This window comes from Halichoeres trimaculatus, unplaced genomic scaffold, assembly GCF_033239565.1.
Source record: "Halichoeres trimaculatus isolate MK-OKI-2021-1 unplaced genomic scaffold, fHalTri1.1 fHalTri1_scaffold_1, whole genome shotgun sequence".
NCBI classification, from domain to species: Eukaryota; Metazoa; Chordata; class Actinopteri; order Labriformes; family Labridae; genus Halichoeres; species Halichoeres trimaculatus.
The window spans coordinates 13,230,040-13,249,822 of NW_027437179.1; the positions used below are offsets into that span (position 1 = coordinate 13,230,040).

General features: G+C 40.8%; 1 protein-coding gene across 2 annotated transcripts in view; it reads left to right on the forward strand.

The window, feature by feature from the left end:
* The window catches only part of LOC141787971 (receptor-type tyrosine-protein phosphatase gamma-like), a 613,454-nt gene that overhangs the window by 534,892 nt on the left and 58,779 nt on the right, over positions 1–19,783 (forward strand). For both annotated transcript variants that reach the window (XM_074666742.1, XM_074666750.1), the window contains one exon: positions 781–965. In XM_074666742.1, the coding sequence (XP_074522843.1) occupies positions 781–965 (185 nt within the window). The remainder of the gene's footprint in view (positions 1–780; positions 966–19,783) is intronic.

Consider the following 19,783-nt stretch of genomic DNA (forward strand, 5'->3'; position numbering starts at 1 on the left):
CTGCCTGAAGGCAACTCTATATGAACCGGTGTTATTGGAGCCTTCAGACAGAACCAGTGTGTGAGTGTGTGTGAGTGTGTGTGTCAGCAGTATTAATAACACATTATGAATACAGCTCACGCTCACAGAACACTCTGTCTCTGTGTCTGTGTGTTTGAAAGATAAGCTGAACCATGTATCCTGTCATTAAATAATCTCTCTTTGTCTCCCTCTCCCTTTAATTCTCATTCCTTACTCGAGCCTCTCCTTCACATCTATCCTCCGCTTCTTTCATCTGTGTGTATGCACGCGTCCTTTCTAAACATCCTGTCAATCCTCCTCCCTTCCTCTCTTCTCCTTTTCATCTTCACCCCTTCTCTTCTTGGTGACTTTATGTTCTCACACATATTATTTCCCTCCTCAATCTTTCTTTTCTTTATTTTTGTCCACCTTCTGTTTTCCCCTTCCTGCCACAATTCCCACCTCCATCTTTTTTTCTCCCTCCTGTTCTCATGTCTTCTTATAACTCTGCTTCCTTCCTCCACCTTTAAATTTTTCATATCATCCTTGCTGCTTTATCCTGTTTCCCCATTTTCCTCCTTCGTCCATTTCTCATCTTTATCTCTACTTCCCCATTCTTCTATCCTTCATCTTTATTACCTCATCTTCTACCACTATCACTCGTCATCTTCCTTGTTGCCTTTTCTTCTCCACTCTCTGTCACCCTTTCATTCAACATGTTTCCTCTTCTATCTAACATGGTGCTGACATGTTCCTCTTCTCCCCCCTCCCTCCTCCTAGTGTGCAGCAGCGCCCCCATCAACATGAAGGTGCAGCATGTGAACAGCAGCGCTCTGGTTGTTCGCTGGGATCGCCCGGAGGTCACCTATCACCCGCCCATCCTCTTCTTCCTGGTGTCCTACAGCTGGACGTCTCATGACGACAGCTACGAGGAGACGTACCTGACCCCTGCGACGCACAAACTGGTGAGACTGGGATGGGAGGGATTCGAGCTTGTCGTGACACAGAACATGATGAATAAAACAGAGTCTCATACTGTTGGTGGGTTTGATGTGCTTTTGAGGTGAGACAGCTGCTCATATTGCTGACTGCAGCTAAAACAAAGGCTGGATCTGTTGGAACTTTCTTTTATGTATGCTGTATATATTTGCAAGTCATTTTTCATGGATTTTAAAGCAGCTCAAAGTACGGACTGGCTGACTTGTGTTGCATTCGGATGCTGGGCGGCTATTGAAAATGGAAGATGCACAGAGGGATACAGGAAAAAGTAACAAATAGGAACAGTATAAAAATGGCCACATGAAAATAGGGCTGAAGATGTGAAACTCTGAATTAATTCAAGCTTAAAGGGGACATATCATACTGATTCCTGATTTAATACTTACATATAATATAATAAATTTGAAAACAAGACCTTTCACTCTCTCAATTTTCAAAAAATGAGATATTGTATTTTTTCTGATATCCTAGAATGAGATTTCATAGGTCATTGCCATTTGGCCGCAAGATTTCGACCTTCATGACGACATGAGGATCCTTTCTTTTTATTGGAGTAATCTGATAAAGCAGCTCCTCCTCTGTGATGTCAGTTAGTCACACAACCGCCACCGAGGGATACACCCACCAAGAGCCGAGTATAAACGTATAAACTATACATGTTACAGTACTGGTTTGACTCACCACACTGAAGCGTCCTGAGATGATCTGTGTTGAGGTGGATTTTCTTCCTCCTGAGCTGCAGAACCGTCCGGGTCTGACTCGGGGTCCAATACAAAAGGACGTATCCTACACTCTGCCATTTTATTAGTGCTATCAATGCCTTACGGTGAAGTTTTGGCAAACAGCAAACTCGCTCGGTCTGCTCCATTCAATGTGGCGATTTTGTAAATACTGCCATGCTGCAAAAACTGCCCCCTGGCTCTACCCCCTCCGCCCCTCTGATAGAACTGACCAATCAGAGCACAAAGGGCTGTGACGTTGCGAGGTTACTGGAGGTCATTCTCGAAACGGAGCGTTTCAACGAGATCTTCAGAATGGCCTAAAATGAGGATATTGAGAACGCTATTGTGGGGCAATGAAGGATCTAAATGACTTGTACTGAGGGCAGAAATGCTTTACAGGCATCCTAGTCTGGCATAGTGACAAGGAGAAACAAGCATGATATGTCCCTTTTAAAATAAAACAATAGTTTTTTTTCTCTCTAGTTAAATGACACAAGTGTCTGACCCTGAAAAATGTTCTCTGACATAAAACTATGTTCAGATTGATATTGACTTTATCTGAGGATGAGCAATGCTAAGTCAATTAACATAAGGTATTTTTTGACTACAAGGTCCAGGAACTTTGGGTGCCAGGTAAATTATTCCCAGGAACTGCATGGTTCTTTTGGCCCTTTGTTTGTCTGTGTTTTCACAACAAGTCAAAGTCCAAGGTAGATTCAAATCAAATCAGGCCAGAGACATATGCTGAAAAAAAAAAAAAAAAAGGGAGTTGCAACACCCTATCAGGCCAGTAGAGTACAGTAAGACAGCCACAAATGCCATTCAGCAAAGACAGCACCACAGAAGAAGACAGGTCTGCATTGTTATGTGCAATATTACACTTAGCCTGTTAGCATGTAGGAGATTCAGCCAGATTCAAATCATTTTAAGGCCCCATTTACACAGCAATATTTCATCTGAAAACGCAACAACGCAGTGAAAAAAATCTGCGTTTACACAGAAACGCTGAGGGACTGAAAACTCTGTAGTAAGAAGAAGCAGCTTTTGGGAGATCTCCACCAAAGTAGAGTTGAACCGATCATCTGGTGTATTGGGGAATACTAAGTGCAAAAGTGAAGCAACAGATGCTCAATTTATTAAAAACAGTAAGTAGATTCAGCAGATTGAGCAGCACAAGCACAACAAGGTAGTTCATGATGATCATAACAAAGGTACAGTCGTCCTGTTGTATGTGCTCACGCAAAGCGGAGTGTGACGTCAGTGTTTCCACTGAAAACGCAGGCTTACTGTTTACCCGACAACAGTGTCGGCAGCGTTTTAGAAAAATCTCACTCTGGAGGCCGTTTTCAAAAGTTTGCATTTTAGGTCAGCTGAAACGCTGTTTCTGTGTAAGCGCGAGGCTGATACGCAACAAAACTTTTGCGTTTCACCCTCAAACCATTGTCGTGTAAACGGCCCCTAAATCATTGTTACATAATCTGATAAGATTATTTTGAAACATGTAAGTAAACATAAAACTACATTAGGGAGGAAGTGTTCTGTGATTCAACAGCTGTTGTAAACTGAATGTCCACTGACGAAGGTCTCCAGTTTACAGGGTCACTCTTTAAACTGTAACACCGAGGGCTGACAGAGATATTCACACGATCAGGCTCAAAGTTATTAAACCAAGTCAATCACAACTGGGTGTCATCCTTTTGTGGACAGAGTGCACTGTTGGTGCTCCACCAATCAGAAATGGTTTCTCTGCAGATCTCACCTCTTAAAAATCCTGGACATTTGGAAAGTGTTACCCATAAAACACTGCCATTTTCAGGGGGTAAGTTTACTACCCCAGAACTAAATTTAGACCCTTGTTTCTTCGGTCGAGGAACACGTGAAAAGGCATGAAAAGATGGTGACCTGTACAGTTTATGTAAATGTATTTGTTACAACAAAAGCAGGAGACATGAGGTATCCGTTGCATCTTTATGGTGGGATTTTAGAACGCATTGTAAGGAGGTTTGAACAGGTGCTCATCACCTTAGAAGAGGTGAACAGCTGGATCGGGAGCTGTGCACCAAGTTCGTCAAACCGTGCTTTTCACATCCAACCACTTACCTCCCCATGGTCTCTGTGCAGCTCATCAACTCCTCACTCTCTGTAGGCTTTAAAATAATCTGTGAGTCTATAACATTGCCTCTATACACTGTTTTAATTAAATCAAATCAGCATGTTTAATACAAATCTAGAGGAAGATAAAGCTTCAGTTACGATAAAAGAGGCAGTAAAACATCAGATAAAATAAACACCAGAGTGTGATGATAGCTTTTACACTACAGGCAGAGAGAGGATCCCCTTCAGCCAAGCAAAGATGCCAATAATCCACACAGTGTCCCAAATCTGTCTGCATCCACAAAAATCCAATAACCCAGATTCATAAAACCCCATCCCCAGCATAAAACAGTGCAGCCCTCTAAGTGTCTGCTTTGAAAATTTAAAAAGAAATATGTACACAAATGTTGAGACGTTTAAAGACACACCGTCAGAGGAGCTTAAGTCTGTGGAGCATTAAAGAAATCTGCGCGTTGAAAGGTGCAGCATGCCTTTACACCTGGCGTGTTCTGCAGTGTATAAGAGGAGCTCGCCAGTATGGCCGAGATAGCTTAACATCAATGTGTGTGCATATTTAATGAGCACAGTGCTTTAAATTCCTCTTTCAATGAGCCTTATACACACACTTATCTCTCCACCCATTCCCCACATGCACAGACACACAAACACACACACATGGAGTGTGTGTTTTTTTTTCCTCAGACGTGCTTCTTTAGCTCAGTTTGTGTGAGGAAAAAAAAAACAGGAACATTTCTCTTCAGACTCTTCAGACTTAGCTGTGGGTAGCCATGCTTGTGGTGCTGTATATTCCACTGAGATTCAGGAGAACATGGACCAGTGGAATTTTTCACGTTTTTTTTTTTTTTTCTTAACATACATATATTCATGCATACAGATTAGGCTTTATGGTCACCCTTCTCACTGTCTCTGCAAAGTCAGTTTTTGTGTTTCCATTCCAGCATTTAACTCTCAAATCAACCACAAGGAGCCATGTCTGAGTCGTGAATTAATCCTAAATAAAAACTAAAGTTGGACTCTTCCTGCCCTGAGACATCTGATCCAAACAGTTAGATCAATTAATGTGTTCCTGGAGTCACTGAAAGGTTAAAGGTAAGAGAGGAGCAGATAAATATCCCACAACCTGAATCAGAGTTTATAGAGCACACCTGACTTATTTATTTCCTTATATATATATTTATGTATATATTGCACCAACACTGCCCCCCTATAATATTTTAATTCTGGGATTACATTTGGAAACTGCTGTCAAAAAATAAACAAAACCAAAGCAGCCTGATGTGAGAAACCAGCAGGTTGAACCTGAACTGTGAACCTTTCAAGCTCACAGTGTTTTTAATATAGAATTCAGAATATTGTTTCACAGTTCAATCAACTCTTAGAGAGATAATGTAAAGATTAATATGCAACTGGACTGGAACTTAATTTACAGGTAACCTTTCATTAACATCAGTATGCAGCTCAAGTGTTTCACATCAAGAGAAGAGACAGGAACAAATGAGTAATAAAGATGTAATAAAAAAAAATAGAAATGCTAAAACCAATGGTGTATCAATAAACAATGAAAATCAGTCAAATACAGTAAAATCTTTTGAAACCAGTAAAAATCTTATTGAACAAAATGAGTACCAAAAATTAAAGCTAGTGTGAAGACAATAAAAATGTATGACTCAACCATGAGTCCAGCAGGAATAAGTCAGAGCTTAGACCAACCCGTGTCCCAGCTCTGCCTTCCCAATCTTCTTTCTAACTTCTTGTGACGGACTCTTCCTCCGTTTGCCGGGTTTAAGGCTTGGAGGTAGCAAAGGGTGGCAAAGGTAGTGTCAGTGTTGTCACTACCTGGAGCTGACATGTTTGGATCCTGGTTCTGTAGAAAGTGTCAATACTGAATGGGTTGGGGTAGCTTGCCAGTTCTAGTGGACATTATGGAGCTGGCATGGAGCGGGGTTGCTCCGGGACTCCAGAGCTAACTGTAAAGCCTCTCTGAGGTGTTGTGGGCCCTAACTTAACTAAACACTAGTGACAGGAGGTGCTCGCTTGTATTATTCTGGCTCTTCCTGCTTATCTGTCTTCAGTCTTTAGGATTCAAGGCACTGGATAGTAGGTGACTCATTAGTATAGGTTGTTGTGGGATGGGTTTCTTCCCTCAGTATGTTTCTAAAAGCACAAGTTTGTGTTCTGACATCCAAGGTATGAGATTTACAGAGTTTGGGGTATAACATGCAGATTTGGAGACACTCACAAAAGTGATATGCTGAAGCACAGATGGCCTAGCAGTCTAGGTCCCAGTCGAGGTTCACCCTCAAGCAGTTGGCCCAGGTCAAATCCAGCCTGTGGCCTGTTTCTATCCACTGTCCTCTCCTCTCTGATTAGAGACATGAAAAAGCCTCCTCTAAAAGAAAAAATAAAAAATAAAATTGAGGTGCTAAATGTTGCAGGCATCAGATTTTGCTTTATAGATTGAAACATTTTGTGAAATCTTGATACCAGTTTCTGATTAGCTAACAGGCTAAATCTTGAGCGCAGGAACACTTTGAGCAAGGGTACAACTAAAACAAGACTAAAACTTTAAGGATCCAACGGACAGATACGGGACTAAAATGATCTCAGATTTGATCTAAAGAGTAAGATAGAGAAATGGCCATGAGGTGAGTTGATTTGAGGAACACTGATCAGGCTGTGAGTGAGATGGCTTTACATTTAAGCCTAACACAGGATACTGTTATTACAGCATGACTGCACAGTTAAGAGAAGTGATCGCATTACAACAACTAATCAATTTCAGTGCACATTTTATGTACAGTATGTAGGTGCTCTTTTAAGAAAGAGATGAAAAAGGGATAAATTATTTAAATTCTCAAAGAATTCCATGAAAAACTTTCTCCAGAGTAACTGATATCTCTTCCTGAACACCAGTCTTGATTTTCATGAGGAATAAAAAGAGGAGTCCGGCATTAAATGAACATCTGCAACAGTAAATACAACCTTGTAAATGATTGATGAGAGGAGAGCGGGCAGGATTCACAGAGAAATAAAGGAAAATGTTTTTACTGAACAGGAGTCTGTGTCTGCCTTCAGATGAGCTTAAGCAGAGGCTTGTTACGCATGAGTTTGTGTTTATGTTGATGTTTATGATAATTAATTTGTAAAGGCTTCAAACTACAAATTGTTGTGCTTGGTTATGCCTCCTAATCCCTCACCATGAATGTTTTTCATTTTGATGTTGAGTAGCTTTGAGACAAAAGTACAAATGGTTCACATCAAAGTCCAGACTCCAGCCAAACATCAGTTGATAATCAGCCAATAAATACAGCTCTCCCCTGAGCGACTTCTACAGACGCTTTCTTCTCCTCCCTTTGGCCCTTCTTTCTTATTGTCTCTTATTTCTTCTTTCCCCCTTTTTCTTTTGGCCTGCTTTATTTCCACTTTTTCTGCTTGATCTCCTCCCTGATGACACAAAAGCTGAAAACATCCATGTTATTTAGATGTGGTTAGAAATGTTGATTGACAATAAAACTGACATGCTCTATATTTTTCACTAATCATCTGGGAAATACCTCCAACCTTCGGTTTTTAATAGTTTTGAGGGCAACTATTGACTTATTGGTCTTGCTGAGAACAGGTGACCAGATTTTCAGTTATGATAAGAAACTGGAAAATGAAGTAAAAGCAAGACTTCCTGGAAAATCTTCTGTCAGTCCTGGAGAATAATTTGAATACTATCCCAACATCACAAACAAAATGATTTAGCAATTCAATCTGTGGATTTTGTTTAAGTGGTTAAAAAAAAAACATCTTGGCTCCAAACATTAGATTTTTTCATACGTACAGCAACGTTACATACAGCTCTTCACAGCTCAGGTAAAATAGTATGTTGTGGTTGTATTGTGACTTGAAATGTGGTGCTTTTGGAGCTGCGTCTGTGAAAGACCTCACTCAAGTATGACCAGTAACAGGGTTAAAGTACACTGTGAGGAACTGGCAGCGGGTAGTACTCAAAGCAAACCCAGCACCGACTCTCGAGTATAACTTTAGGTTTTAACCACCATAGTGTGATATGCAGGTCTGCTTCTGCTGCTACTTCTAAAGAATGAGACAGATCCAGGTTTTTTTACTCTAAAGCTCAGGGCTATCAATAATACAGACCTGGAAAGTGATTTCTAGAAAAGAGAAACAACTCTGTTGATATCAAGAGAAGTTTCAGTGGAGAAAAATGAGATAGAACTTTAGGAAATATCTACCTGCTTGTTGTAATTTAAGACAAGAACATTTCAGGAGAAACACACAATTACATGCAGATGCATTTGGACAATTTTTTTGCAAGTATGTATTAGTGTTAGCAAGGGTGACAGTAGTTTTCTTGCAGGTACTATTACCAAAACCTATGACTCCATAGGCCTACAGTAAAATATTGAACATCAGACAGCCAACTACAAGAATGTGTGGAATCTTGTTGGTGTAATTTATTGTTTTTCCTGTTTCAATGAAAGCGGAATTTCTTGACCTCTGGGGACCAGTTGTGAAAAAGGTCCAAGCACATAAGCTTCAATGCACCAATTTCGACCCCTATAGGCCCATTTACTCTCCCTTTTTGTACAAAAATGTATCTGTCCTCTTCAAACACCGTCACTGCTCTCATAATTGCATGCATCCATTATGTTTGTATTGCTGTTAACCAATACATCCACCGGGGGGGGGGGGCAGCTCAGAGTCAAAATTATGACAACAAAAAGCTTAAAAAACAAACATGGTGACTGTGCAGGATTTTGGCTAATGTACCCCTGTAAGACAAAAACAGAAGCAGTGTTGTAGGAGGTGGTGGTCGGTGAGACTGTTAAATACATCATGAAAGTTCCACCATTGTTATTTCTTCTTTGTTTCTCACCAAAGCTACGTACCTGGAAGTAACAGCAAAATGCCCCCACAGTTTCTGGTGATACTGCTTTGTTTGGTCTGTATCCATAAGCTTTATGGCCTTATGTACAAATACGAAATGAACGTAGCACATGGACAGGAGGCTTCATCTGCATCCACATTAAACGTTGAGAATAAATGAGCGTGACGCCTGAAATACACCAGATATGTCTACAGTGCGACTTTGTGTGCTGCTTCTTGACTGGGTTTGCCAACTCACACAGGCTGCATGTTCAGTCCAACAAGCAGCATGACTGACGGACAGCTGGAGTCACAGACCGAGGAGTTCCCACGCTTCACACTCTCATTGATAAGTCTCTCTTCATTCATGTTGGGCTGTAAAAACTCAAACGTGTTGACTCCTGGGGCCTGTACTACGAAGCTGGATTAGCTCTTAGAGAGATAACTTCCAGGATAAGTTTTGGGTTTTCCGTACTACGAATGTGGATCTCTTTTTATCCAGACACGTTGCCCCGGTAACTGATGCTGAACGCCAAACCTGGTCTGGAGCAGGTTAAGTTCCAGGATAAGAGCTCACGGGGTGTGACAGACCGCCCACTGACCAATCGGTTCTCTCGGGCGGACATAAAAGACCGCTCAGTCACCAATTTGCTCAGCCAGAGTGAAGTCCTCTGGTGTGGGACCACCCCCTGTCTTTTTGGCCCAACATTTTTTCTTATGGGCTGTGAACAAACAATATCTTACTGATCATCATAACTGAGACATTGTCAGGGAAAAGTAGAAATGTGTGCAAATGGAATCTTTCATGAAATGAAAAATACTTTATTTATCCCAAAGAGAGATTCAAGAAATTCATTCTGACCACTTTGAAGGATGATTTTATATTTATTTTTTATTTGACCCCACGTCCTTTTTTCCCACTGCTATTGCATCTGCAATACAAACTGCCTATAATGAGTGTTTTCCTTGGGATTTGTAGGAAAGTGGACTCTTTCTAATTATAAGATTGGATATGATGCTGATCACACACACACACTTACTGACAACATGACTGCCCGTGTCGTCACGTGATGAGATAGGTCTATTAATATCAGCATTTTGGAAATTTACACATTCACAGTCAGCGATTTTTGCCAGCAATCCCTCCGGCCTGGATAACACTGCGGTACTCCTCGTATTTTTTGCAGGATTATTTGCTGCTCCTCCGCCGTAACGTAGGCTGCTCTCTTCTCCATTGTGGAAAATGCTCCGGGGCCGCTAACCACGCCCATTTCATGTGTGCGCGCACAGATCCCAGCGGGATTCACTTATCGAGTTGATAACGAGCTTCGTAGTACAGCAGATCTGGATGATGGAGATCCGGTGAAGTTCAGCGAGTTGTCGTAGAGTTATCCTGGATGACTTAATCCAGTTCTGTAGTACAGGCCCCTGGTCTGTTTATCATCGTAGTCAAGCTAAATACAAAATGATTTAGACACTGTATTTTTTTAAGACACTGTGTGTTTTTAGGTAGTTTCTGGTCATGACTTCCTGTCCCACTTAATCTTGCCTACGCTGAATTTACGTGTCAGTCAGAAGTAGGATGGCTGTGTATGAACTGCAACACGATGGACCAGCCACGCCGCCAAACTGCAACAGAATAGATCCTGTGTGAGTTGACACATTGATTTGAATGAAACCTATTTGATCCGTTTGCCGTAACGGAATGGAGACATCACTGCAGATGCCTCTGGTGTATTTTAGCTGTTGTAGCAACCGCAGTGTTCTGGAAATAGACGCGCAAACACATTCATATCCTTCTGAGTGAAATCTCCATTTGTTAGCAAATCTGCAGTTTCTTTGTTCTGTGTTGTTAAAATTAAACAAAATAGCATGAAACACTTCTACTTACTCTCCTGCGGATTTTAATTGGGACATTTAGCAACAAATGAAAGACTTTAAATATGTGGTAGATGTTTTGAAGGCTATGCACAGTCAGAGAAGACCACTAGGATCTCTCCAAGGGAAGGTGGAGAGATACAGGGCAAGAGCATCCAGGAAGAGAAGAAGATGCCCGGCCAAGGCTACATCCAGTATAGACTAAAACAGCAGGAATGGTTCAGAAACAATCTGGAAAGAGTTAAAGGAAAAAGACAAAGACGTTTTCAAGACCGCATATTGGTAGTGGATGTGTTTTCTGGCCCAGAGTGCGGCTGTGACCGGCTCTGAATGAGGGCTTTAGCAGGAAGCCGCTCTCCCATCTTGAATCTTTTGGTGGTACTGGACCGTACTAGCTTACTTTCAACCCTGGTTATTTCAGAAATACAGAGAGATTTACATCATCATAAATATGACTCTGGTCTTAAAGAAATCCAATAACTTGTTTGGAGCAAAACTGTTTTGACACGTTCAAATAATCACTGATTGCATCATTAAAAAAATGAGTTTTATTATTGGCACACTCACACACTCACTCACACACACATGCACACTCTCTCTCTCTGCTTTGGTGAAAATCGTCTCATTATGAGAAATGGGTCGGCAGAGGTTTAATAAAGTAGTTATTAATTGGTCTGGGCACAAAAGCTTCAGAACACACACAAACACACACAGTTTGCGCCGTCTTCTATCAACTCCATTACAGACGCTCTCATCAGGAGCCAAAATGAGCGATGAGAGACAGCTGTGGAGCAGACGGGGGGTTTCATTCCCTTACATTGTGGTCCGCTGGTGGGCCAGCAGAATACTAATGCTAAGCTGGAGGGGATGCAGGGATGCCAGCCTGAGCAGAAAGCATGACCTTGGGCCAGTGGCTCTGTGGGAAAGCAAGAATCTCTACAAAAAAGGAAAAAGGGTCGGAGTGCCCCCTGGCTGTGGAAGCTGCATCACATTACAGATGAGGGAATCTGACGAGAGAGGTGGGAAGTGTTTTATCCTCCCATCATTAACTCAAGAGACCATCCATTCCTTCGAAATCGTCTTCTCTCCCCTCAGTTCCCCCTCCCTGCACACTATCTTTCCTCTTCCTGTCAGCCCTTTGATTCTGCTCTTATTCCTTCATATCCTCCCCTGACGCCTGTATCTAGGTCACAACAGGGACTTACATGGCTTTGGGACCCCCAAATCCCTCACACATGTGTCCCCCCTGTCACAATCAATGGAGAATCCCCTTGTAATAAAACCCCCTGGACTGGACTACTTTATAGCCCATGCTGCTTGTGAAGAAGAGGAGCCAATGAGTGAAACAGGTCTGTAACTGGATTTAGCAGGGCAGAGCTAGCAGGAGTCAGAGGGAGGAGGAGGAGGAAGGTGGAGGCTTTGGCTATATGGAGCACAATGGTGTGGGGTATGAATGAATGTATTAACGTAATGTGATGCAAGGTCATCACAGTTATCTCTCAATACAAAGCCATCTGGGTAGAATGGAGTTTTCACTTAGTCATTCAGAAATGAGTCATGTTAACTATTTTTCTGGAAATTTCCAGGAACTGATGAACACCTCAGTGAAGGCTCTGAGCCAAAGAGGTTAGGTAAAGAAACCTCAAGCACAGTGAGATATCAGAGACATTTTATGTTTGGAAAATGTGTAGAAAATGTGAGCAACCTGGGTCTGGTGAATGCAGCGTCAGCAGACTCCCATCCTTGTAATCATGCCTAAGCAAGGGAAGGAAGCTCTTATGGATCCGTCCCTTTTAAAGAGACGTTCAAAAGACTGACTTGTCTTTCTTTTCATCTTTTTTTAAGATACAAGCCTGGGGGTAACTTTATTCCCAAGCAATAATCATGGATCAGGATTTCGGTTCTGAAATAGTGATTAAAATTTCAATTGGCTTATGTGGACTAGATTTCACGCCCACTTCTCAAGGCACTCACATACAGGCAGTGTGACGTCATGAGATACTTGCTTATCAAATGAGCACTTCATGTGCACTCTGCTGCTCTCCTCCCTTTTTGCCTTTGGAGTTTGTTCGTGCATCTAAATAAAACAGTTAAAAAACTATGAACACACTCAGAGAGCACAGACCTCCACCAAGCATATTGTGATTGTCACTCAACACTTAAGTCCTACTTTGATGTTATACTCCCTTTCAGCAGACTGTCTGCTACAATTTGGTGTTAGTTGCAGATTTGTACGATAGTTTGTTACCTGACAGTGTTGAAACCTAGTGCATTATTCATATTCCAGATCTTAGTATCCAGAATATTGTCAGGATCTGGATCGTACTTTTACATCTGTCAGAAATTATGGTGACCTTGTCTTGTATTGTTTTGCAAAGCAATCCAACCATTTATGGAAGAGTTATATACACATATGGTGAAAACACCCCCATCTCACAATGACAAAGAATTGTTTAAAATACGTCCTGGATCCAGACGGTGGTTCAGATCACCTCCAATATTTTATCACTTCTTTTGTATCCTATTTTGAACATTTCCTGAAAATTTCATCAAGATCCGTTTGTTGCTTTTTGAGTTATGTTGTTCACAGACAAACTCTCTCAAAAACACCTCCTTGGTGGAGGTAATTATAAAAACAGCTCACAACTGGGACTCAGTTCCAATAGTTCAAGTTAAAGAGCCAGTCAATTGAAATGGTTTGGTGTGAACATCCCAATTTGATTACTTTCAAAATTATTTAGTCTGTCTTTTTTTAAATGAGCTGTAAGATTTGATGTGTTTAAATTATGGTATTTCTGAATTGACTTGAAATGTCATAGGGAAAAAGTCCTGAAAACGGCGTGCCCCTACAGTTTGTAAGGCATACACCCACACTGACATCTTCTGAGCTTGACCCTCAACTCAACTTAAACTTTATTTAAAGAGCATGTTTTAAAAGACTGTAGTTGACCAAAGTGCTGCACAAATGACAAGAATTACCCAAACAATGCCACAGATAAAATACTGAGATACACAAAGAGTACAAATTAATGAACCTGACAGGTGACTCCTTCTCTCCTCTAAATCAGCAGTCAGGTTATGTAGTTTGCAAGCATTAAACTGATGAAACAAATATAAGACAAAATGCCATAAGATACAAATAAATATTCACATCTAGCGTGCATGGTGCGTTGATAAGCTAATGGTTGATGTCAGTTAAAAGACCAAATATGGGCTGATACTGATGCTCAACCAATGCATCCCTGAACTTTAAACATAGCAGAAAGGCTGTCATGTGTGGTGGGAAAAGGGAAACAAGCCAACAACCCAAAACAAACTACAAGAACAAAGCAGCTGGGATTCATGGAGTTTTATTTTGAAATGCCAAAAAAAATACGATGCTTATGAAACGGCAAAGCAGGCAAGGGTCACACCAGAAAAGTCAACGAAAGTTGGACCGAAATCCCAAAAGCAGGCGTAAAATCAATAATCATGGTAGGCTGAGATCCTAAAATACAGCAACTCTTCACACTTCAGAAAAAAAAAGCAAACTGGCACCAAGACAAAGGATGTTTGTGTGCCAGAGCTTTCACTTCCACTCCATTTTACCAAAAATGATTTATGTCTTAATTAGACAAACAAAAATCACCAGGACACACTGCTACTACTACTACACCACTTTTTTATTTTAGCATGGTTCAGTTTTATTTATTTATTCAAATTCATCAAATTTGCATTGTAATGCAGCTGCACGCATTTTGGGAAATGAGAAAAAAGAACAAACTCAAAGGGCAGATACTCATGGAGGAATGGTGAGGTGGATAGATATCCACAGGGAGTCTGAAACAAAAAATGTGGTATGAGTATTTAGAATACATTTATACGAGCCAAATACTTAAGTGTTCATCAGTCTTGACATATCAATCAAAGGCAGGGAGGTTGAGGACAGCTGCGTGACTCAACTGGATACGACGACCCAGCGTTGGGACTGTCTCATTCCCTCAGCAGAGTTTCATTTATAGATTTCTCCTTATCTTTAAAACCACTCAACACACACACACACACACACACACACACACACACACACACACACACACACACACACATACACACACACACCTTGCTTGGTTGCCTCTCAGGACTTCAGGTAAACACGGCTATGGGGCCAGGGATTTAAAAACAAAGCCAAACATGTTTAAAGTCCAGTCATGTTTCAAAAACAAGCGTCTCACAGGGAGGAGTTTTATCTCCCATTAAGTTTTCTGTCCACACATTGGAAATGATAAATGCTACAAGGAGTTTAAAAAAGGAGGCCTGTTGGTCTCTTGACTCGGTAAAAGTCTCTTGGATATATCTCCAGTATCTTGGAGCGGGGTTTGACTGTGCTCATCATCAGAGTTTCTCCTCTGACTTCTTATTGATTGATTTTATGGCACAGCACAAAATTGCTTAAATCTTACGAGGGCAATTCAGAGGTAAATCTGCTAAGTACCAAAAGGCTGAACCGTAGGGGATGATTAAAGCCGGTGACCACCCACTGTTTGAGCCCCTTGTATTAAACAGGGCAGGTGGTGGAGCAGGTGGAGGCTTTGGGATACCTGGGCACAGGAACAGCTAAACCTGTGTTTTTTTGCATGCGTATTGATTAAAGCTTGTGTTACATTTCTCAAACATCACCAAGAAAAAAATAACTGTGCTTAGCAGGAGGGTGGTGAAGTCAGTACCACAGATCCAGAATACAGATTGCCTCTGTGTAAATACACCAGGATCTCTGTTTGTAAGACCTCATATGTTCTCAAACTAAGCTGGCAACAGGAGAGGAGAAGGAAAAGAAGAGGAATAAAACGTATTAGAGTCATTAACTATTCTAGTACAATAATAGGAGACACTGGCTGTGTCTCACATCGCTATAGGTACATGTACATGAAGTGCACGAAATATTACTGGGTCATGTTGTCCTAAATCAAATATGGCTTTGTATGGAGTCAGATCAGTCTCAAAATTGCAAATGCAAACACAAATACCTAAACTGATCCACAAATGTGTGAGTCAATCAACAAATGTGTAATGGCTAAATTACATTGGCTAAAAAGCCTGTTTTTTTCTACAAGACCTGAAAATACACACAAATTGGCAGGCCTCCCAATCAGCTGTCTGTGTACCCATGATTTTTGAGACTGCCCTGCCGTGCAATTGATCAGCTAATGTGTAGAAAAAATCAGTCAGTTAGAGGAGGGTTAGTTTGCCCTGAGCTCAGGCTCACAGGCGCAGGCTGCAAGGTATGAATGGAGCTATCATTGTGCCATGCCTTTGCCGCTATGCATTCAACATAACACCAGTTGGCATTTGTGTCCACATTTGTGTATTTGCACCCACATTTGTAAATATTTTACACACTTGCAAATCTGTTAACACATTTGTGGATTAACTCATACATTTTTGGATCTGATCACATATTTATGGATGCAAAATTTGTACATTTTTATGACTGATCTTACTCCACGACTTCACTTGTCACAACCGTTCACCGCTGTTCTTCTGTTATTCATTAATTACAACTGTTCACTATCATCTGAACTGTTCCCACCCTTTCCTCTATGACGCCAATATGGCGACATTTGAGGGTGAGAAGTGTCAAGCTATCCACACTCAAGTTTTTGACCATTTTAAGTGCACCGGCTGAGAAATCAAAGTGCACTATATCATTCTATACTGTCATCATGAACAAACTTATACACTTAAAGTAGTTAGTGTAAGTGTAGAAGTACACAGCTACTATGATCACTGTCACATCCCAAAATCCTGACATATTTCCCCCACATCGCCCCCTAATGGAGAACACTTTCCTTGAGAAGAAGCCAAGCTTGCTGATGTTTACCCAGCATGTAACACTGCAGAAAACTGACCACTTATCACCTGGCACAAGTAGGTTTAACAACACTTAGTTACTGCTGTTTTTAAGGAATTGCTGAAAGAAATATTTTATAAATAAAGCATTCATTAGTTACCTTGACGGTTAATAAATATATCAATAAGAACTGCATGTTGCCCTCTTTGAAAAAAGTTTAGACACCCCTGCCTTTAAGCACCAAGCTTAACCTGTTTTACAAAAACTCTGTTGACTCAAGACCCAGCTCCTCTCATCATGGCCACCTTACAATCTGTAGTCTTCTGAACCTCAACCAGATGTTTTTCTGTTATTTATCAGTACCTGACTTCCTGTCTTACTCAGTTTGCCCTGAGGCCTCATGATTCATCCCTCGTATTAAACGTTTGAGCATTCTGTGCTGATTCAGCGTGCACTCTGAGATCCAACTGAAGCAGAAAGAAAACATGATATGAGTTTGTTTATGCATTGAATTAACATCTCAGTGTTCAAATAAAGTAACAGTGCAAATCGGTTTTGGAAAGGAGCGTCTGATGTGTCTCCAGGTTCCCCAGACATCCTGCTTGTTTATCATCTGCTGCTGATGCTACTGTACATCCCTGAGATGTTTACATGAAGCCTTTTGATTTCCTCAATCTTTGCCTCCATCTGTGTGGGAGCAGGAGTCAGCTGGAAGCGTGAATTCTCCACAGCGTTGGTGTGAACAGCAACACCCACATCTGACAGAGCACGGCCTTCTCATGAAAGCTATCAGATACATGTCGGGTTTTTCAGTCCCAGGGTGCATCTGTGGTGATGGTATCTAGTTCCCTCTGAATAAATGGTGGAGATTACAGGAGATGTGTGGTTGAGCACGGCAAGATGTGAAAACTTGTAATCAACCAAGCTAAACTTTCAAAATGAAATGTGTGCAGGTGTTTATTTGAGGTGCCAATCTCAGTTTAACATCAGTATTACACCACATTAGTTTTTACATTAGGTGGATGTCAATGTAAAGAATATGGTAATTTTACTGCCACAAGAATATTAGACTAAAAACAAACTGTGTTAATGGAACAGGCAGCTGGTTTAGCTTTAAAGGCTGACAGAAAATCCTCTGCTTCATTAGATGACAGTTTACTGATCCTAGCATCGGTTTTGTAGGTAAAAAGCCTTTAGATAGCAGGTCTGGATAGTATTATGAATACACAACTTCCAATTCAGCTTAAAAATGCTGCAAAATAAACCTACAATTTTAAAGATGCTTTGAGGAGGATCTGATTAATCCAATCCAAACAAATTTCCTTTGTTCAGAACAACTTTTTACTGGATATAACACAAAGAGATAAGGTTTTTATCAATACAGTTCAGTAGCAATTAGGTTTGAGGTGTGACATTGAGCAAATGTTGTTGTGGCTGGCTACATGTAGCAGGCCCGCTGGATGTAGGCTAACGTGACATCAAGTAGACACCATCACTTTGTATGTAGTTTGGTACTGTCTACATTTAGCGCAGCCCAGTGCTCTGAGACATGTCTGTAATGTGTAATGTTAGTAAATCCTGGTTAGCTTTGTCCTGCCAGTCATCTACCAAGCAGAGCTAACATAACCTCACTCTTCATTTTATTGATAGACTCTCAAGTTTGAACAGACCACTGCAGAATAGCTGTTGACTGTGGGTTAGCATGAACATTAGCACAAACAGATTAGCCCTTGTGTTATAAAGTGATAAAGCCCAAGCTAAAGGCTAATTAGCCTTCAGCTCAGTCTGTAAACTCTCTCATTTAGCTTTCTTCTGCTTTTCTTTCTGACAGTTAGGCTCCAGTGTCCACCATCACTACAAAATATCACTTTCAAACTCCTCACCCCTTTAACCAAAGTCAAGTTGGCCTTCAGTATAAACCAGTTAGTTGTTAACTCAAGGAAATGACCTATTTGACTACAGAATTAAGCCTAAAGTGTCAGAAATATCACTAGTTCTGGTTTAGGCTGAATAATAATACAAAACTATGAGATCAGCTTTGGTTAAACATCACATTGTATGCATGGTGTATCCTCTACAGTTTCATATGACTGACTCATTTTCACACAAGAATCTTTTTTGTCTCAAAAGCCCTGCCAGGACTTTTTCAGTGATCTCGACACTGAAAAAGTACTCTCACCATTTTGTATTTACCCTTTTATAATCCACGGTTTGAAAGGAGTTAATCAATGCCTCAACTGTCTGTCAATAAAGTGAAGAGTGAGGTTATGTTTGTTCTGCTTGGCGAGATTGGAGTTGGTAGATGAGACATAACCAGGATACACTAACATTGTATGTTACACACAATTCTCAGAGCACTGGGCTGAGAGTAACACTAAACAGATAGTCTGCTCACCTTCAATACACTTAACTACAAACTGAGTTTACATAGTTTGCTTGTTGTCAAGTTTCAAACAGTAGCGCAACATAACTACAAGTTGTCTTGAACAAAGAAAAGTAGTCAAAAGAAGAAGAATTTGCTTAGAAACAAATGCACACTTTGAAAAAAGTCATATCTCTATGGCAGTGGACAGTTTTTATAACTGCACCAGTGTAATTGCTTTTTTGCCATGACCTTCTTCTACCACATACTTCTTGCAGTCTTCCTCCAGAGGAGGTGGTGTTGGTGTTATAACTGGTCTGTCACATGTTAAAGGTTTGGTCTTCTTACCTGAAGTAGCACGGCAACCATGACCCCTGTTTTCTGACAGGAGTGTGCCAAGGCGAAATGCCAAGGTAAAAAAAAAAGCAATCACACTGCTCAAGTTTTAACTTTTGGACTATATTATTCAGCATGGGACTGAATGAACCCTTTTGGACAATTTACCCATCCATTTCAAGAGCCCATGGTTTTGTGACTAACTGGTTTACAGCCCTTACTGCACATTGCATGCACAACATGGTGAGTTTAGAGATGATTAAGAGCCTTCCCCTGGACTGTCTTTACCTCATAAAACCCTAAAAACCAGCAGGATATAAGAAAATCAATGGCTCTCTCTATGTTAAGTGTGTCTCTGATTATCTCCAGTGATAAAACTGCATATGAAATCTCGGGCTGATAAATTTCTCTGACTTGATTAAGAATGAGACTTTAATGGTGTAATAAAAGTCTCAAAAGAGAATAAAGCGTAAGAGGAAATGAGAAGGTTTAAACAAGTTTGCGCTGAAATTGATCTGACTGGTTTTAAATTCAGTCTTAGAGATTAGCTCCTTATCTGAAAGAGATGGATATCAAAGATGGCTGCATGTCCACGAAATCTTTTATTAAACTGCTGATCCAAAGAGTTCTCTCTATCAACTGGTTTGGAGAGCTTGGCTGAGTGGTTTCATA